The 23,413-nt window shown below is 26.3% G+C and overlaps 1 protein-coding gene across 1 annotated transcript; it reads right to left on the bottom strand.

Moving 5' to 3' along the window:
- Nucleotides 1-13,567: 13,567 nt before the first annotated feature.
- On the bottom strand, nt 13,568-17,643 carry LOC124909899 (homeobox-leucine zipper protein HDG12-like). The gene is made up of 10 exons (XM_047450528.1): nt 17,522-17,643; nt 16,526-16,643; nt 15,963-16,151; nt 15,367-15,837; nt 15,161-15,265; nt 14,856-15,068; nt 14,579-14,777; nt 14,202-14,470; nt 14,035-14,124; nt 13,568-13,948 (listed from the first exon to the last, which is right to left on the bottom strand). The coding sequence occupies exons 1-10, from the start codon at nt 17,641-17,643 to the stop codon at nt 13,568-13,570; spliced, it is 2,157 nt and encodes a 718-aa protein (XP_047306484.1).
- Nucleotides 17,644-23,413: the final 5,770 nt, after the last annotated feature.

A 23,413-nucleotide genomic window follows, 5' to 3' on the forward strand; every position in this document is an offset into this window, starting at 1 on the left:
TATAAAAATTGATAAAAAAAAAGATATGATTTTTGGTGGAATTTGAACTCCTAACTTAAGCAAAATTTTAAGTACGCATCTTGGACCACTCTACTACAATATTATATATTTAAAGATCATATATTTATCTATATATAAATTATATATTTTATTAAATGGGCTGCCCTAGCCGAGGACTTGCCGGGCTTACCCCAAGGCCGACCCTGGTGGTGCTACGAATTCGGTAATAACCATAAGTGAATACTCGATTCATTTGTGAGATAAGATTTAAATTGAAAATACATGTAATTCTAAAATAAATAAAAAAGATTATATTTGAATGTTCTTATTTTATTTAAACAACATTGATTAATGACAATTATATTGACTTAATTTATTTTTATTATCTTATTTAAAGATTTTTTATTTTTTTATTATTTGAACTCGATTGTTGATCTACTTTAATATATGAGAGTTGTTAATTTATAAATATTAATATGTTCTCCATAAATTTTGGGATAACCTAATTAGTTTGTTATGTTTTTACATTTGGACCATAAATTATTAACATGTTTTAGTTATTATAATTTTATTATTTGTTCAAACATATCAATTTCAAATTATTTAATTGTAATAATTTGTAAATTAATTATAGGTTGTTAAAATAAAATATGGTGTTAGAGTAAACATTATTTTAGCTTAATATTAAAATTAGTTATATAATAATATGTTAATTGATCACACACGGGTTATTTTTGCAATTTAGCAAGTGCAAATTAATAAATGTTTAGTCTATTATATATATATATTAAACTTTTGAATTGAATTTATAAATTTCTTATTTAAATTTAAATGATTATTTGTTATAAATTTTGTAATATTATTATATAATATTTGGGAATAATATAAAGATATTATTTATTTGAAAATAATATTATGATATTATTAAATATGAATATTAATATAACGATGTTATTAATTTGGAAATAATGTTATTATTTAAAATAATGAGATATTTAGAAATATTCAAATTAAATTTTGTTATTTTTTTTATCTCTTAATATGTTGCTTTCAAATTCTATAGAAATGAATTAAAGTTTTTTTTATCCCTTAATCTGCTACTAATTAAATTATGTAATTACAATTTACATGTTATTTTTTTATCCTTTAATAGGCTAATTATACTTTGCCTATTTTAAAAAACAATAGAAAAATATTAGAAAATCAAAACAAAAAGAAAAACCAAAAAAATATTTATAAAAATGAAAACAATAACACAGAAAATAGAAAATAAGTAATTGAAATAATCTAAACACGATAATTTTAAATTAAAGTGAATATTAATGGATAAAACAAAAGTTGAAGCTAAGAGATTAAAGAGCTTAGCATAAACTAAAGTAAAAAAATAGTGGGGTACAAAAATATTTATGTTTAATTTATTCGAGAAAATTGTTTATTATTTTAAAATAATAATTCATTTGGTAGAATTACACATTATATTAATCAATATCCACTAGTCCATAAGGTGAATTAAAGATTGAAAATTAGGTGAATATTAAATATTAATTTATATTTCATTGGTTATAATTGACCGTTCTATCATTATAGAATTGGAACACAATGGGATATACTTAGTCTCACGTAATTCCTAATAGATGAGTTTCTTTACCGTTACTATATGAAGAATGAGAATGGGAAAGAAGTGAATCAACTTGATAAGATTTTAGAAATCTTAATATTTTTGTAGAACAAGAAGAGAATCAACGGGGGTGATCTATTATCAAATTGTTTTCATCATTCTCACGCAGCTCTTACTAGAATGAGGTGTTCGCGTAAAACTCGGGTCTTATCTGCAAAATGGAGTGTGAGTCGAGAAGGTCTCCTTTTTCAATATCTCATTTTTTTATGACAAGTTTTGTATGATTCTGTCAAAAAAATATAAACTTCAAGTATTTGCCAGATAACCTTTCGCTATTTGGAGATTTCTCCGAGCTTCACGTTAATCTTAGTAAGTCCAAATTAAAATTTTCTTTTCTAACTCTTTGTTTTTGTTTGGAGAAGATATAGCTTGGCAAATGTTCTCGATTTTTGCGTCGGATTGTTTCATTTCAAATGTCTTGGGATTCATTTGGGTGCTAAAGTTAGATATAAAACCTCTTGTGACCCAATTATTATCAAGATGGAGAGTGAGCTTTCTATTTGAAGAATAAAATGATTTTTAAGGGAGGTGTGTAAGTTGGTTAGTGCTTATATTAAGAGTGTTACCTTCGTGCTTATTAAGAGTGTTAGCTTCGTTTCCTACATATATACATATATGATGTATTTATTTGTGATACTAAAATATGTTGCGGTTAAAATGAAGAGAATATATGCAAGTTTTTGTGGAGCTCGTAAAATTCTTCTTTTTCTCATGGTTAACTAAAAAAAGTTAAATTAATTAAAGAAGAGGGGAGTTTGGATATATATGACCTTTTTGTTTATAATAAAACTTTGCTCTTTAAGTGGTGTAGCATATATGCATCGAAGTAGGATAGTGTTTACTAAATTAATCAAGAGCAAGTATGATCAAGATTAGTCTATTTATTCACTAAGTTGTCCAATCGTCCAATTGGGTGTAGTATTGGGTAGAGGTATTTACGTTATGCATAAGTATTCATTGGTGATGAAGCCACAGTTTGTGCTTGTAAGGACATTTGGCGTGGGAGCAAGTATCTTGTTATTCGATGTTTGTTTGTTTCTATTTTCATCTCCAAAGATGTTATTGTGAAGGCCTTGTTTATCTGCGTTTCGGTGATTTTTCTAATAGGATCAGATATAATAGGCGCATTAACGGTGTTGAAGTCCTCAAGCATGAAATTTTTTTGGGACTAATGGGTTTTATGGAGGTCAACCTATTGTACGCGATAGAATGTGTAGACCATTAAAATTTGACTCAACCAATTTATAATTATTTTTACTAAATTCCGAAATATGAAAATAATTTTTTAGACTTATATAGGGAATTAGAGATTAAAATTAAATAAATATTTTAATTTAATGTTTCATCTATCAAATTTAAAATAATTAAAAGTAAGATAAAATTAAAATAAATATTTTGAATAAATGTTGTATTCATTATCCTCCAAAATAATTAAAATAAATTCTAAAAGTAAAATTTTGAACCAGGAAAAATATAATTATTCTGGACACTATTATATTAATTATCCAAAATTAATTAAAATTTGGTTCATAAATAAATTAAATAATTATTTGGGACAGCGTTGTATTGATTAATCCCGAATTAATTAAAATCTTTGATTTAATTAAATTAAATAATTATTTTGGACAAATGTTGTAACCATTTAAATTCCCAAATAATTAAAAATAAAGCCATAAAATACACACAATATTAAATAAAATAGACAAAAACATTTTTTTTTTATGTTTAGTTACAAAGTGTTACAAACAAGAAACAAAACACAATTGATGAAAAATACATGAGATCTTAGGTTAACATTAGTTAAGAATTCGATAATCATTTGATATGGAGCGTCAAGCCAAAAAGTGATAGCAACATTGACGAACAGGCCATTTGATGAATTCACGTTTTCTTGATCTCGACATAAAGAGAGACAAATCTCATTATCTTTAAATCGAGACATTTCAAGTTTGTCTTTCATGTTCATGTTTGAGCAGAATCTCTTCATCATCGTGTCGGTTATGCTCATTATGCATTTTCTATCTTCTTGAGTTGTGACTTCCAACACTAAAGATACAAATATATCATGTAAGCAGATTAGTTTCACTATATTTTCTTTTGAAAAAAATGGAATTAAAGAGATAGGGATAATATATCACCTCCCAGGTTTCTATGGCAGGGCCTTGAAAGTATTTGAACCCATCTATCTGCACTGAAGGCCAATCCGCGAAAGAACACATCTTTGTAGAGCAGATGAATTGGGGCCTTGCCTTCAATTTCCATGTCACCTACCAATTACAACATTAAATGGAAACCATTTCATTTTCAAATAATCTTGTTTAATAGTGTACTTACAAGTGACATTGGCATTGACAATAGCATTATCATCAATGAATTCCATTAATGATTGCCCTAGAAAAGCTTTGTTGGTTTGATCGAAAGAAGAAACAAGCATGAGTGGTAGCAAATCTCGTATTATTGGGATAGGGATTCCCGTTACCGCAAGAGAATTACACGCATTATAGTACTGATTGGTCCGCCCAATTGTACATGTACATACATCAATAAATTAAGAAATGTAAGTCAGAGTTTATAACAAATAAGAATGCACAATATAACTATAAGAGAATGGAATGAGTTACTAAATAAAAAGTAGAGTAATTGGACAAAACCTTTTGCTTCAATTGCAAATTATCGACTTGAAGTTGTCTTATATTGGCAAGTTGCGCTTGTTCAATGGGAGTAAGAACCTTATAGCATGAGTACTCGTTTAACAACCGTTTCATTGAGAGACTTCTGACTTTTAGCCTGTTGTTTTTCTCTCTGAGGGTAAACCCTAGCCCCCTTTGATTTTGTCCCTGCATAAAATATTTAGAAAATTTAGATAAAGGGATAGCACACAATAAAAAAATATATGTGATAACAACTGCATAGACTTAAAGGATAAAAAGGAATAAAGTTAATGCTACAATTTATTTGTGCATTTTGATGCATCAATTAATATCATTATGAAAATAAATAAGATATAATAACTATTTTTGAGTCATACAAGTATATGTAAGAAGAGTTGTAATACATTATACCTTGAGAATGGTCCTCTTATTTTGGAACCAAAATTTCACTTGATCTGGTGTGTGCCCAAGTTCAATACCGATTTTGTATCGATCCCGGTCATTCGGATGGCGATGGCGACATCCGGCGAATTCCCTTCAATTTCAAAGCTCGTAAAAATTAAATATCCATTTACATTACTTAGAAGTGGAAAAGAGAAATAAATTTAAAAAACAAATAAATTAATATAATTCCTTAATTACATAAATTTATAATTAAATTAATTCAAAATAAAGGAAAAATAATCAAAATTTGATAAATCTGCAGATTTAAAAGATAAAATAATTGATAGGAGATTTATAAAAAAAACATTTTAGATTTATAATAAATTAATTGATGTATAACATATTAAATCATATAAATTTGCTCCTAATTTTTTTTAAAGAATAAAACTATTCATTAATACTGCAATTCACAATAATAACGAATAAATTTATCGTAATTATAGAATACTTTGATATTAAAGCCTCTTTGATTTTAAAGTGAATAATTTCAAAATGATTAAAAAGTAATTTGTATAAATATATAAATATAAGATTTTAAAGTGAATAATTTCAAAATGAATAAAAAATAATTTGTATAAATATATAAATATAAGATCTATCATGGATAAATATCAAATAATAAAATAAAGAAACTATTCAAGATGTATTGTCTCTTTCTTTCAACCAAAAAAAAACCAAAAATTTAAGCTATAATAAAAATAAAAAAGAAATTAATATAAATGTATTTTTACGTTTCAAGCATTTGAGTAGTAGGTAGATAACGATTCCCCGATGTGAACCTGACTCAAATTGTCTTCTTTAGTTTTGTAAGAATTCTGGAACATCATCATTATTTCTACTTGAAACCATTGTTTTTCGTTCTTATTTTATTTTAGAGAATACGATTTCTCTTTATATACTATTATTATTTTTAATAAAATAATTAATGAAAAATGAAAAATAAACGGAAAAAGATAAATATGAATCCTTTAAAGGAAGAAAATATTAAAAAATAAAAAATGATAATTTTACAGTCAAGAAAGTTATTTATTATTTATTATTTGAATGGTACATGTATATATCAAAAACATTTTTATTTATTTATTAATATTACAGATAAGAAAGATAAAAATGTATACAATAATAAATTTTTTATTTATCAAAATGACTTTAATCAATATTACCCTAAACACTTTACCAATAATGATATTTACCCATTAAATTTATTAATTTTGATTATTATACTAAAACTTACAAAAATCAACTTAAATATTTCAGTAATATTGACATGGATTAATTTCTTTAATATCAATAGGAATTTCCTTGAAGAACATATTTATATATTTTCAAATAATTTCTAAATCATTGTTAGAGCAAGAGCGTGTACCAAAAACAGTTAAATAATCTTATGTAATTATAACAAAATTTTATTTAAAATACTGATTTATATGTGCATTTTACTTAAATTTTGAATTAGTTGTGGCTTATCTATATATATAATAACGCTTAATTTAAATTATTGGAGGTGTACAACACGCTCTCTCCACAATCATCCACAAATAAAATTAATTTTTCACTCCTAATTTAATTATCTTAATTATTTTTTCTCAACTAATTTAATTATTGAGTATTATTTTTCTCTTCCTTACCCTTACCCTATAGATATTTATATATTTTTCACACTAATAATATAAAATATTTTTTTAACTATAACTTTTATATTAAAATATAGAATATTAACTAACATATTAATTTATATATATATATATATAATAATAAAATATATATAATAATAATAATAATAATTAAAGTCAACTATTTTTAATAATAACCTTTATATTAAAATATATAATATTACATAACATATTAATTTATATATATATAATTATGTCACCTATATATAAATTAATATGTTATGTAATATTATATATTTTATTATAAAAGTTATTGTTATTTTTAAACATTATTATATATATATATATAAATTAATATGTTAGGTAATATTATATATTTTAATATAAAAGTTATAGTTTAAAAAATATTTTATATTATTAGTGTGAAAAATATATAAATAACTATATATATGGTAAGGTTGAGAAAAATAATACTGAATAATTAAATTAGGAGAAAGAAAATAATTAAGATAATTAAATTAGGAAAGAAAAATTAACTTTATTCGTAGATGATTGTGAAGAGAGCGTGTTGTACACCTCAAATATTTTAAATTAAGCATTATTATTATATTTAGTTGTTATCTTATATATATTATATTATTTTTCATCATTAATTTTATATAAATACATTTTATCTTTTATCATACATTTTTCTCTTATATATATATATATAATATTCTTTATTAGTATAAATAACTTTTATGTTTAAATAAAAATTAACTAATTGCTAATAAATATTAAATACAATATATATATACAAAATAATAAAATTATTTCAACAATTATAAGTGGTTTAGCGGTTTAAGTGTTCACATTTCATGCTAAAGACTAGAGATTGAATCCCTTGGTTTGGCGAACATTTGAAAGTCTGAGGTCTCGAGATGGAGGTTGGGTGGTGGGTGGTTTATCGAGTGTGAAGTCGGAATTAGTGGTTGGTTTGACGAGAATTTGAAAATGTGAGATCAAGAGATGGAGGTCGGATGGTGGGTGGTTTTTCAAGTGTGAGGTCAGAATTAGTGGTTGGTTTGGAGAACATTTAAGAGTGTGAGGTCTCGAGATGAAGGTCGGGTGGTGGGTAGTTTGTCGAGTGTGAAGTCGGAATTAGTAGTTGGTATGACGAGCATTTGAAAATGTGAGGTCACGAGATGGAGGTCGGGTGGTGGGTGATTTGTCGAGTGTGAGGTCGGAATTAGTGGTTGGTTTGGCGAGCATTTGAAAATGTGAGGTCACAATATGGAGGTCGGGTGGTGGGTGGTTTGGCGAGTGTGAGGTTAGATTTAATGGTTGGTTTGACGAGGATTTAAAAGTGTGTGGTCACAAGATGGAGGCCGGTGGTGGGTGGTTTGTCGAGTGTGAGGTCGGAATTAGTGGTTGGTTTGACGAGCATTTGAAAATGTGAGGTCACGAGATGGAGGTCGGGTGGTGGGTGGTTTGTCGAGTATGAGGTCAGTATTAGTGGTTGGTTTGGTGAACATTTGAAAGTTTGAGGTCTCGAGATGGAGGTCGAGTGGTGAGTGATTTGTTGAGTGTGAGGTCAGAATTAGTGGTTGGTATGACGAGCATTTAAAAATGTGAGGTCGCGAGATGGAGGTCGAGTGGTGGTGGTTTGTCGAGTGTGAGGTCTGAGTTAGTGGTTGGTTTGGCGAACATTTGAAAGTGTGAGGTCATGAGATGGAGGTCGGGTGGTAGGTGATTTGTCGAGTGTGAAGTTAGAATTAATGGTTGGTTTGACGAGCATTTAAAAGTGTAAGGTCACAAGATGGAGGTCGGGTGGTGGGTGGTTTGTCGAGTGTGAGGTCAGAATTAGTGGTTAATATGACGAGCAATTTAAAATGTGAGGTCACGAGATGGAGGTTGGGTGGTGGGTGGTTTGTCGAGTGTGAGGTTGGAATTAGTGGTTGGTTTGGAGAGAATTTGAAAGTGTGAGGTCAAAAAATGAAGGTCAGGTGGTGGGTGGTTTGTCGAGTGTGAAGTTGGAATTAATGGTTGGTTTGACGAGCATTTGAAAATGTAAGGTCACGAGATGAATGTTAGTGGTGGTTAGTGTTTGGTTTGACGTTGGATAAGAGGTCTGTGATCAATTGGGATTGGTTGTTGATTTGTTAAAGTGAGAGTAAAAGAGATGTTGACTAAGATTGGTGAGTGGATTGTCGAGGGATAGAGACATATGAAAAAGTGTGAGTCATAAGATTATGGTCAATGGGTGATTTGTCGAGGGGATAAAGAGGCATATGAAAAAATTTGAGTCATAAGTTGATGGTCAATTGGAGGGTTAGTGGTTGAGTTTGAGGTGTGTCAGGAATTGAGGTCGACTAAGAATGATGGTGATTTGTTGAAGGGATAAAAAATGCATATGAAAAAGTGTGAGTCACAAGATGAGGGTCAATTGAGGGGTTAAGTGAATGTCGAATAAATAATATATGTTAATTTTAAGTTTAAGATTAAACTTAATTTTATCTCAAATATTTATAAATAAATAATATTTTATATATATTCGTATCCGTGCAAATATACAGGATTCATGCTAGTTAATTAATAATTATGCTTTATTATATATAATATAGATTTATAAAAAATTATATCACAACTGCTGGATATATATCTAGTTTACTTCCTCTACCATAAAATTCAGTTGGAATTTTTTTAAGTAATTCAAAAAAGTTTTCCATCCAAGAAAAATAATTTGAAAATAATACCAGCCAATAAAATAATAATAAAACATTTCATTTTCTCTCTATATAATTATTGAAATAATAATTTTAAAGGAAAAAGTATTATTATGGCTGGATAATAAAATCCCATGACACCTTTAACAATTTAAATTAGGCCATTTTATTTAATAAGCTATTCCAAATTTTCTATTCCTCTTTTAGAATTGTAACTTTAACGGTAACATATTATTTTTCTTTTTAAATAATACAGAAATTCACTCATTAATTTATGTCTATATATATATATTATATTGATGAAAACAAATCTGTAAGTTATTTTAAAAATAATTAATTTGATTATTTTCCTTTCACACTTATGCAATTGGTATAACAAATTTAAAAGCAAACATAAATCTTACAATTAAATTTACCTTATTTGGGTTGTCCTATATAGGACATATATTAATGTCATTTGCATTCAATTTTTTATCATAAAAAACTATATTATAGTAATAGTAAATCTTTCAAATAATAATTAGATATTTCTAGTAGAAATTCATCTATTTGGGTATTACAATTTAGGTATATATTGTTTGAGGAAATAATTCACAATTTTTTTTATGTGTTTGCTTGAAATATTTCAAATATTAAATCTTATATTTTTAATTAGTTTTACAAAGTCTTTTATGAGGTATAATTAATAACATTATTTTTTTAATTTAAATTAATATATATCAAGATTACATAATCTATTTAAAATGAAAAAGTAGGATTGCTAATATCTTCTAAATCTTCTCTAGATTGTCTAAATGTGTAAGGAGCAAGACTTTTTTATTTTTTTTATTTGATATGATAAAAAAAGATAATTAATTTATATAATATGCAAATAATTATTTTATTATGAAATTAATAGTCATACAAGTTATTATTGTAATTGAATTTATGACTTAATAAAATTAATATGCATATTAACGGCCACATCACAATACAAATTATATAGATGCCCTTGGGTGGGTTCCATGAGAGAAACATATATTATTTTCATGGGAAAAATTAATATTTATTTTTTAAATTATTAAACTATGGCGGAATGATGGTATAATTGGGTTTAGGTAATATACATATACTTTTTTAAAAAATAAATTGGGTTTAGGTATTTTTTTTTAATAGTTTTTAACCTTTTAAAATAATATTGATAAATATAATACATTTTTATTTCCTATTATTTTAGAAATTTTAATTTTTAATGAGTTTCATTATTTAAAGTTTTATGTTGATTTTATTTAGAATAAATTAATAAATAATACCATCCTATTTTGGGCTAAGTAATTTTTATGATAGTTGATTTTTTTTTTCTATTATTGTCGTCATATTCTTCCTGTACCTCAATGCTAATTCTAATAAATAATATGCGCTCACCTTCTTTAATAATTGAGTCAATATATGATGGTATACCTAATAAACTTGCAAAATAATTAAGGGCATCAGAATTGTACATATGTGCGGGTATATTTCAGAGCTTGAACCATATGTGTAGTTTTCTTTTGGCTTACTCAATAGGTTCAAGTCTTCAGACCATTTTTCCAACTTCATACAGTCGGACCCTATATATGTATGCTCATTTCCTAGAATTTCCTCCAGATTAGATCCTTTCTTGAATTTAAGGAAATATAAATCATGAACATTTGCTGAAATCTTCTCCAGCTCTTTTCCTTTCTATTGCTTCAACACTATATCTTTAGTAATTGGGAAGGATACTATGTTTTTCTCTATGTAATTTCTCACAACTACATTTTCACATTATTTTATACAGTTTTCCTCTACTTCAGTAGACAATTTAAATTCAAATGGAGAATTCAGTATCTTTACTTTTGTCCGTGTATTGTTGAAGTAGATTTTACCTTTATAGGCATGAACTTCTTACTTTTTTGCATTGTTCTTCTTCCAAACTTCATTAGTTTTCCATGTCGAGTTGCTCCTGATAGTAAATGACTTAGATTTTGGAGCATTCATCAGCTCATTCATTGTAACAACTGACCATTGAACAATTTTTTTATATTCTTTTTTTTCAGCAGATTCCAATATTGAAGATAGTGGATGTTGAGTTGAATTGTAATCTACTATGTTTTGTCGTCATTAATGACAATTTCTCTCCTTTTGGCATGCATAAGGAGTTTTGTAATCTGATTTTTAAGTCCAAACAGATTAACTCTTTCATTATATTTATAGCATATCTTCCAAACTCCTTCATTATCCCCCTATTTTCCTGCATTAATTTCTACAAAAATTTTCCAACAACAGTTGGAGTAGATTGCTTAGTTGTGTTGTTATCCTACTGTTCTTTGTTGACTTTTTCATCAGTTTTTTTTAATTTTTTGACGGCTGCTTTCCTTAATTCCTTCTAGCACAAACTCTCTGATTTTTTTAAATTTATTATTTTTATTATTCCCCTTCCACATAATGGCAGAAACAAAATAATAGAACAGAGTAATTTCAGAAACCTTAAAAGATGATCACAGATAAATCGCAATTGAGGGAAAATTCTAGCGACGCTTATAAATGCACAAGAAACTCTAGACTAACAACACTTAATGAACGGCGCAAGACAATACCGGGTTGCCCATGCCGATCGTTCTGTGTCGCCTGTACCTATTATGTCGTCCTATCGATCGTGACGTGTCGCTTGTGCCGATCGCGCTTTCTTTGATTAATGGTGATTCCAACACCGATTTGATGACTTACGGCGTCGGACAATATCGTGTCGTCCGTGCCGATTGTGTCTTTCTACCTGTGCCTATCGTTCCGTTGTGCCGATCATGCCATGTCGATTGTGCCGATCGCGCTTCCTTTGACCCTCCCACTTTTGGAATTTAATGAAATGGTTTTAACCGTTTCCCAAAAAAACAACTCTCATTTTTTTAATATTTAAATAATTAAAAATATCATTTTTTTTTATAAAAATATGTTAAATATATTAATTAATTTAAAATGTGATTATATATATTTAATATTGTATATTAAAATAATAAATATATAAAAATACAATACTATTAATTATTTTATATAATGTTTGAATATTATATATATATATATATAACTATTTATTATATTTTATTCCATTTATTTTTTATATAAATTTTTAAATAAGTAATAATTTAAAAATATAACCAAATATGATTGGTTAGATTCACACATATAATTTATGTGATATCATGTTAGATTCATACATTTAATAAATAAAAATATTTATACCATCAATAAATAGTTGATTCATATTTTTTATTTTAATAATTATTAAACTTTTTTAAGTAATTATTATATTAAATAAAATGAAATAATTTTTTTTTTTAAAAGTTAAAAAATATTATAATAATAAATATTTAAATAAAATAAATGATAACTCAAGTTAGTAGATGGTGTTATAATTATCTCACCAATACATAAACATAAAGTAAAATGAGATAGTTATATATTTTATGTAAACATCTCAGAAATATCAATTATCCTTTCTTTTGTTATTTTGTTTTACTTTTTTTTTCAAAACTTTTCTTCCTATTTGAGGTTTTATTAGGATTGTTTTGAATTAATTATTTTATTATTTTAAAAAAGATTTATTTAAAGATGTTAAATATTCTTATCACTTTAGATAAAGTTGTTTAACTATAAAGGATTAAAATATTTGGTTAAATTATTGAAATATTTTTTTTTCCTTTTTATTCGAAAAAAATTTATTCTTTATCCTATTTTTTAAAACTTTTTGTATTGGGTTTAGTTAGGATCATGAATATTTTTTTTTATTTAGTCTTAGTCAAAAAAATTTTATTTATTTTGCATAATATATTAATATATTTTAAGATTTATTTTAAAAAAACACTTTTTCAAAAATCTATAACTAATAAATTATTTAAATAATCTCAAAAATTATTCAAACAACCCCTACACTTTCCATCTTAATAATAATAGAATTAGAATTTAACACCAAATAAGTATTTCAAAGATTTCTACACTATTATTAATTTTTTGTTAACAAAACAACAACATTTATACCTATAATCAATTTTCTCATATTTAAAAAAATGAAAGTGAAATTAAGAGATGAGAAATAAAACTTGAACACAATGAAATGAATATAGAATGATGAGCAATGAACTAGTTTAACCATTAAAGATGTTAAAAAATAATAAATTAGTTCTAAGAAAATAAATAAACAATGACTATAATATTAATTTTATTTAGATTGAGTTCTTTAACCAACCTAATACTCATCCTATTTTAATGAGTAAAATGTATTAATTAACTATTAAGTATATAGTCTTAAAGAAATTTTAATTGGTTTAATAATATGAATTGAACCCATCAATTAAAATGCATAAAGTAATTAAGTTCTCCAGCTTGCATAAAAAAAAGGAAATATCTAAGTTCTCAATACATAAGTTCATAAAACCATAATATAATAGATAAAATTAAACCCTAAACCATGAACCATCAAGATCACTCGGAGGGGTCAGGGCACTTGAAGGCCAACTTTATGCTGTCAACTGCCGAGGAAATGAGAGAGGTGACCATTTCCACGGATTCCGGTTCGATGTTCTTCGAATAACACATAACTTGGAAAGCCACCGTAACGAGTGAACCGTTGGTCGGCGCAACATTTCTCGAAGTCGAAGCTCCTCCAAAATCCATCCGCATGCATTCCGGGTTTCCATCTTTAGATATGAGAAATCCAGATGGAAGAATAGTCTTTGGCCAGGACCCATATAATTCTCCATTAAAATCATCCCGGTCCATAGGAGCATAAACAACAACCGCACCAAGAGGATCCACAAGAGTCTCTTGGATCACACGCACAGTGTTTTGAGATTCAATGTTAGGCTGCAATATATAATATAATATGATATGATATCAATATTGCAAAAAATATATTGTCAATGGATTAATTGTTGTGTTATTGTATTTACCTTAATAATAGAGATTGAACTATCAAGTTGATCTCCAAATTTAATGCAAGCAGTCTCTTGCACTGGTTGTCCATAGCAGATAACATCCCACTAATAATTAAAAGATTTAAATTTTAATTACAAAACATTTATTAATACAAAACACAACAAATGATATCAATCAATACCTGAGTTCTCATGTTAACATTCTGTAAGTAATCGAGAATCATTTTACATGAAGCGTCAAGCCGAAACGAGGTAGCAGCGTTGATGATCATGCTATTGGATGGGTTAGTGTTTTCTTGATCCCGGATTAAAGACAGACAAATTCCTTTGTCTTTAAGGTCGGGCATTTCCAGTTTGTCTCTCTTGCTCATGTTTGCGCAGAATCTCCTCACCATCTTGTTGCTTATTCTCATTATACATTGTATTTCTTCTTGGGCCATGGCACCTAGCACTAAAGAATCATGCAGATATATATAATGTAAACAGATTAATTTCATTCTATTTAATTGCTTAATTAAAAAAAAATAAAGAAAAGAGATAAGGATAATATATATACCACCTCCAAGGTTTTGTTGGGAACCATGATCAAATTGCTTCTTCAAGATGTTATTATAAGAATCAATCCCATGAAAAGACCTTGAAAGTATCTGGACCCATCTATCTGCATGGAAGGCCAATCCCCCAAAGATAACATCTTTATAAAGAAGATGAATTGGGTCCTTGTCTTGATCAATTTCAACATGTTCAATCCATGTCACCTACAAATTACAACAACATTAAAAGGGAACCGTTTCATTTTCAAATAATCTTCATTCATTAATTAAACAGTACTATACCTGAGAGACTCCAGGAGAAACATCCTTTATTATGCAGCCGGAAGGGCGCCTCCATGCCCGACAGGGGGAATCCAGTTGAAAATTGGTATTGTTGAAGTCATGAGACACTTCAACTATTAGCCACGTTCCTTCAGTGACCTTTTCACAGAATCGAACAAAGTAGAAGTCTCTTGGAACCATGGATGCAGTTGACAATTGTATTTGCTCATATTCCTGCATATATATCCAAACATATAAGACACATATATATATCAAACCGGGTATATATGTCATCAATTTTAATCAATATGGCGAGTTATTTGTACCAGTTTTAGAGGCCCGACTTGGTGAGGCAATACTTGATTTCCATAGTCATGGATTGTGAAGGCATTTGTTATGATGGTAGGAAAAAGATATTCTACCCTCATTTTCTGTAAAAAAAAAAAAAAAAAAAGTGATAAATATGAATAAAAACATAGTAGTATTATAAGAATTTTTAAATAAATAAATAAAAAAGAAACATAGGACTAACCGAATCCGTTAGCATCTGAGCCACTCTAAAAGCACTCATGTTCAAGGATGCTTCATATTTTGATGATTCAATGCGAGTACGCAATCCATTATTACGGTGATTTTTGCGGATATTTCTATTCATGAGTGTTACTTCATATATCTCCCTATTAATGATACATCTTCCGTCCGACACATCTTTTACCCAAAATGGCTCGTTTAGATGTAACAGGCACATTAGCTCATCCCTAGCCAGCCTGACTGTTTCTGTCATGTTCAACATCTCAAAATCTAAATGCTGGTTCATATTTGTATTAACAGCAATCAAATTTCCATTAGCAACGATAGGAGCATTAGCGACGATATGATTGACCGGTTCCATTGATGATTGTCCTATAAATGCTCCATTGGATTGCATCATTGGTGGTAGTAAGTCTTGGTTTATCGGGACATGTATTCCCATGCCCTTAATTGAAATACATGCATCAAAGTACTGATGAAGTCGCCCATTTGTAAATTGTACATAAACCAATACATTTGAAAAAAAATCTAAGTCAGTGTTTTATAACAATTAAGGTACACAATATATTTGTATGAAAATAAATAATTTAACACAACCTTTTGCCTCAATTGCAAATTTTGGGTTTGAAGTTGCCTTACATTGACGAGTTGCTCCACTTCAATAGGGGTAAGATCCTTACAATCACTGCACGAGTACACATGCGACCTTTGCATTGAGAGGTTTTCAGCTTGTAGCACTTGGTTTTCCTCTCGGAGTGTTAACGAATGCTTCTTCTTATTTTTTTCCTGCATACAAATATTTACATACTAAAAGACATAGGAAGAAAATAATCTGGTGAAAGGAAAATAGGACCATTTTACATACTTTGTTTGTAGTAGTTTGGTTTCTTTCTCATAGATCAACTTTTGCGTTTACCACAATCAATAAAAAAAAAAATCTTATTTATAAAATATATATACATTGAATATTACCTTATCATCATTCTTTCAAATCAATTGAATGCGAATCAATTGATTTAAAGATATTACAAAATACGATAAACATAACAGGTACATGTGATCGACTAACAAATTGATGTGCCAAATAATATCAATTCATAAACATAAAAATATATACTAACTCTAATGAAACATATAATGATATGATTTGAGTTATGTACCTTAAGAGCAGTCTTCTTATTCTGAAACCAAGATTTTACTTGATTTGGCGTGAGTCCAAGCTCCTTTCCTATTCGACAGCAATCCTGTTCGCTCGGATGTTGATGTTGATTGAAAAACCTTAAATTTAAAACCCATACAAAATAAGCATTCATTTATATTTACATGGAATAGAAAAAGAGAAATAAAGTAATATATATATATATATATATATATATATATATATATATATATATATATAAGTCAATTCACTGATTGTATGTCGTGCTTCAACATTTTTTACTTTGATTAACTCTTTACATGAAAATTTCCATTAATGTGTTTGAGTTATTTTGTCAAACCAAAACACAATATTTGAAAAGTCTTATTAAATTATTGAATCTTAAAATAATTCCTTCATCACAATCATTTGTAATTAATTAATTTATAATAAAGGAAAAGCAATCAAATTGATAACTTCATTGATTTAAAATAAAAGCACTTTCTTGACAAGAGATTTATAATAAAAATAATTATGATTATAATAATATTAAATAATTTAGATGTGTTACTATTTTTTAAATAATAAAATCATTCATTAATAACACACTTAATAACACAATCGACTAAAATGTAACGAGAAATTGATCATTGTTAATCAAGTTTTGAAGCATTAAAAGATATGAATTTGTCCTATCCTGTAGTCTCATAATTAATTTAGAAATAATAAATTTCATTTTTAAAAAATAAATTATAATAATGTATAAATCTAAGATCTATAGTAGATCAAAGTTACCATATCATAAAAAAACAAATCATAAAAACAAGTTTTATTTAAAATAAAAATAGAATTCTCGATCCAATCAAGTTTAGATTTAAAACAAATGTGATTGGATTTAAATAAAGAAATTAAACAAACTATTTTAAATTTATTTATTAAATCAAAGAACAAATTAACTCATTAAATATTAAATAGAAAATGGAAAAGACGGTAAGAAATGAGAAGTAAGTATACATACACTTCAAGCATTTGAATCTGATACGGACTATGTCGATAGTTAGACCGATATGAAGATAGAGAATTAGACCGCCTTATTCGTGAGGACTCTGGAACATCTGCTTCCTTCCTGTTTGAAGTCATTTTTTTTTCTCTTCTTTCAAAATTTATAATAGAATTATCGATTATCTTCTCTTTATATATAATTATTTTCTCTCATTTAAAATGATTTATTTTATTGTTTTTACCCTTTTCAATTAATATAATAAAAATAAAAGTAAAAGTAAAAGTAAAAGTGACCTCATTTAAAGAAATAAAAATATTAAAATATTAGAAGATTGTAATTTTACAGGTAGGATATTTATTAATATGACAAAGATAGACATATGTAGTTGATTATATTCACTTTTTCATTTATTAAAATACCTTTAATTAATGAATATTATTACCCTACTCTATAACAATTATATTTAGTTATTAAATTTATTAATTTTTATTATTATACTCTACAACTTACAAAAACCAACAATTCCATTTATTTTATAATTTACTTCTTATTTTATTAATTGGAACCTGAAAAGTTTGTTTGATCCTTTCATAAAGATTTTTTTTTTATATTTCATCCCTTAAAAGAAAATGTTTATCTTGTTGAAAAAAAAATATAGTTTAGCAAAAAATAATTATAATATTGACATGGGTTAATTTATTTGAAGGACATATTTATATATTTTGAAAGTAATTTTAAAATCATTGTTAGAGCAAAAGTGTACCAAAAAATATATATTGATGTTTTAATTTAATTTTAACAAAATTTATTAAAAACACTGATGTATATGCATTTTAAATCATTTTTAAACTAATTTTTGCTTATTAAATAATTAGGCTTATCTATATATATATATATATTTATATATTGATGTTTAATTTATAAAATTTCCGGATTGCCAGGTCGAGAGCTGTGGTTAATTAGGATATATATATGAGTAAATGGATACTTAGGTCGGATTGTGGGTTGACCCTCCCATAAACTTAAAACGGTTAAAAATAAAATTAAAAATATTGTAGGTATGGTTCAAACTTGCAATCTAACCAAACAAATAAAACTCTTTAACCAACTATGTTAATAACACTTTATTTTTAAATTTAATACCAAATTTGATTAACGCTGGATATTTTAATAATATAAATTCAACTTTTTAACTAACTAATTTATATATATATATAAATATATATAATGATGCTTAATTTTTAAAGTGTTGGAATTGCGGGTCGTAAGTTGTGGTTAATTTGAATATATATGTGAGAGTAAATGAATAATTGAGTCAGATTGTGGGTTGTCCTACCCATAAACTTAAAACGGTTAAAAATAAAATAAAAAATGACATCACATTTTTACCGTAATATTTTTTAAACTATTTTTTATATTATTACTTTTGCAAGATATACATGCTAGCTAATTATATATAATATCAATTAATAAAAATCAATTCTCAAGATATGTATCTAGTTTATTTTTCACAAGATACAATTTCTTTTTAATTATTTTAGACAAATTAATGAAAACAATTTCATCCAAGTAAAACAGTTTAATTTTAAAATGACAGCCCATCAATAAATAATAAAGCACTCCACTTTCTCTCTCTTCTTAATTAATAGGTAATATAATAATAATTTATTTATTTTGAATTTATGACTCTAATATAATTTTAATAAAAAAAGTTTGATTATGGTTGATTTAATAATTTTATCTATTCCATTCTAATATTAACTTTTAACTTTGACAGTAATTTTTAAATAATGTTGAATACTCAAAATCATGATCTTATATTTATGAATATTATTGATAACATATTATATATATATATATATATATATTATATTAATCACCAGAAAAATAAAAATTTATCAGTAAGTTATTTTAAAATTAATTAATTTGACAATTGTGTAACAAGTGTAACAAAGTCTTTTACGAGGTGTGATAACCAACATTAATTACTTTTTGAAATTTAAATTAAAACCAAGATTATATAATCTTAGAGTGAAAAAACAGATTATGCACTTATCTTATAAATCTTCTATAGATTGTGTAAATTAATCATGGATAAGAGCAAGACTATAATTTGAATATTTTTTTATTTGATAGGATATATAAGAAAGATAATTATTTTATACAAAATGAAAATCATAAATTTTATTGTTGAAAATTAATAGTCATGCAATTTCTTAAAAATGTTGTAATGAAAGACTATTTATTGTAATTATTTAATTTATGAGTTACCAAAAGTATGTTATACCATATATACTAACGGGTCACTTGACAATAAAAATGAAATATTTGTCTAAGCTTGATTGGAATCAAATTTTTTAAATAACATGTGTTATTTAAAAAATAATGTTTTGATAAAATTAAAGATTTAAATTGTATCAATATATAATGGTTAAATAAAAATATTAATTTAAAATATAAAATATTAATTTAATATTTGATCAATGAATTGAATAATTTGATAAATTAAAAAATGAGTAAAATAATATTTAACTATATTAAAATTATTTAAATAACTCTAATGGTAAAAACAACCAAGTGAGTCCATGAGAGATATACATTTATGTAAAAAATATTTTTCATAAACTTTGTTTATTGTTGTTACATGTTAGATTGATTATAAGGTTTTTGAGTTTGATATGATATATACTAATCCACATTTTCGAAAATTAATGCACTCCCCTTCATTCTATAGGGCCATCCTCTAATAGGGAAAAGCCTAATTGTTGATTGACTATAAAGTTTGTACATATTTTTATATTTTTGTTTATTAATTATCGTTTGAGATTATTATAGAGGCGTTGATATTTGTATTATACTATTGTAATATTTGGTTATCTATTATAATATTGATTTATTAGTTATTTTTGTTAGTCGGATATAAATTATTCACTTTTTTGGTTATAATGATTCATACCTACTAAATATGATTGTTTATTGATTATTGTTATGAGTTAAATTGGTATGTTTAATTTTTGTGTGCATATCATAAAGCTAGAGTTTTTCCTCTTAATATCTGTCTTCGTTGACTTAGATTATCCATTATGCTCTCTTACATCCTGAAATACCAAGAGGTATTTGTTTTGATTCAAGTTTGTTTAATATACTTACTAATATAAAGCAATGAACCAATTGCTGTGTGATTTACATTTAACAAAGTTTATAATTTAAGTGTTTAATTATAAATATTTTTCAGAATCAAGAATCACTGACATTATCTAAATTAAGTTGAATTTAAGTTTCACTTTTGCGTATTTATAGGTATGTAAATGTTCTTTAATATATTTTACTCTCCGTCCCCTTCTATTAACAATTGGGACATGAATTCTATAGATAAGCATAGAGAATTTTTGCCCGCAGGGACGGATATAGGATTTTGAACTGGGGTGGACTTGAAAAAAATTTATGGTGGTCTTAAAATAATAACGAAATTTTTTAAAAAAAAACAAGTATAGAAAAGTAAAATTTTACTATTTTTTTAATAATTAGATAAAAAAACAACGAATTATATTAATTTTTTTTAAGAGATTAAGGGTAATTTCATATTTCTACCGTAAAAAAAAAAAAAAAATTCGAGTTGGGCTTGAGTCCACCCGAACCCCTACATAGATTCGTTCCTGGTTGCCCGATTTATCCTTCGTTTTGACCATGTGATAATTGACGACTTTGATACCACTTAAATACGAGTTTGGAAATAAGATGAGAGAGAATAGGAAATAGAGATAGCTTAACATAATAATAGGTTGAGAATTTGAATGAGTATATATATATATAGTCTCTCACTTATAACTTAACAAATTCCTTCTAGTCGGCCTAATAAACTATTTAAGACCTAAAAGAAAATAAGTTCAGTGTGAAAAAAAATTAACAAAAATGTAAAAACAAAGAGCTTCCTTATATATATATATATATATATATATATATATATATATATATATATATATATATATATATATATATATATATATATATATATATATATATATATATATATATATATATATATATATATATATATATATATATTTTAAGCCTAAGATTTATTTGTTTTTAAATAATCTGACCATTTTAGCAATAGAAAATATTGGACGCCTTTTTTTCAATTTATTTAAATTTTAAAAAATTAAATTTATTTGAAGTCGACAGGTGCGAATATTTCGTTTTTACCTTTACTTTTTTTTCTCCATAATATTAAAGATACAAACTTGAAACATTGAACTCCTTTTTTCAATATATTATAATTTTTAAAAATATTTTTTTATATTAAAAGATCGAGTTTCATTTATATCAACATTTGCGCGATTTTCTCGTTTCTTAGAACGCTGAGTTCTACTTCTCTTTCAGAACTATTATTTTATTGAAATTTTTTTATATTTTTTTGTGATATTTAAAAAAATGTGCTCAATACGCATTAAATAATTTTATTTATTTTTTTGATTCATAAATAGTTAAAATATTTCATCAACTCAAAATACAACCTAAATTCAAATTGAATAGTGTAAGGAAAATATTATAAATTTGGTTTGATTATTCAAAAAAAATTCATTTATTTTTTTATTCGAAAACACAGTTATTTTACTTATAGAGCTTTATACCATTTTTTTATGTTAGATTCAGTTATATTTTGAATTTGATTAGTTTGGTTTAGTCACACAAAAAATACATTTTACCAATTCATTTATAAGAAAACAAAGTTTAAGGCTATTCAGTCTAAAGATGTTATGAATATTTGTACACTCTTTTTTGTTTGCTTTAACAACTACTTTTATATCCATAATCATTTGTCTCATTATTTTAAAAAGTATAAGGAGAAAATGAATAACGGAAAATAAAACTCGACTTTAATGGAACAAGAATAACAAACTTCATTAGCTACTAATTAAGAATGACAAAAAAGAAACGAAAACATAGTTAATGAAACATTAATACCTGAGATTTTAGGTTAACATTATTTATGAATTCGATAATCATTTGACATGAAGCGTCAAACCAAAAAGATGTAGCAACATTGACGATCAGGCCATTGGATGGATTGACGTTTTCTTGATCTCGACATAAAGAGAGACAAATATCATTATCTTTGAATCAAGGCATTTCAAATATGTCTTTCATGTTCATGTTTGAACATAATCTCTTCGTCGTCTTGTCGGTTATGTTCATTATGCATTTCCTATCCTCTTCCGTCGTGGCACATAGCACTAAAGAAACAAATATATCATGTAAATAGATTTATTTAATTTTATTTTCTTTTCAAAAATAAGAAGAAAAAATTGAGATAGAGATAATGTAACACCTCCCACTGTAGGGAAATTTGACGAAATGACCCTAATAAATTACTTATTTGCATCCGTGGTCACCCGGTAATTTTTATTGCTCTGGTGACCACTTTATTTATTTTTGGACGAAAATACACTTATCGCGTAACGCGAAGAGACTTCGCGTAACGCGATGTGAAAAGTTCTTTATATAAATACTCAATTTTTTTCATTTTCAATACTTTCCTTTCTCTCCCTTCTCTCTCTACTCCTTCTTCTCTCTTTTAGACGGCGACGACAAAACGCTAAACGAACACATCATACAAATCGATACCAAAAACCCCGTTCTAATATCATGTGTTCATCATACGGATCGATTTATGTTCTTATTTCAACTATCAAACCCTAAACCTATTCTTATTGTTCATATTGGTTCATATTTTGTTCATCTTATTGTTTATATTGGTTGTTCATATTAGTTGTTCATATTGGTTGTTCATATTGTCGATGATGATATTTGCAGATAATCTTTTTTTATTCTAAGGTGAATGTTTTTTTATTTCATTTTCTCGTATGCTCTAATTCAGTTCTGTTTCGCGAAGGCCTTCCCATT

This window comes from Impatiens glandulifera, chromosome 7 (genome assembly GCF_907164915.1).
Source record: "Impatiens glandulifera chromosome 7, dImpGla2.1, whole genome shotgun sequence".
NCBI lineage: Eukaryota > Viridiplantae > Streptophyta > Magnoliopsida > Ericales > Balsaminaceae > Impatiens > Impatiens glandulifera.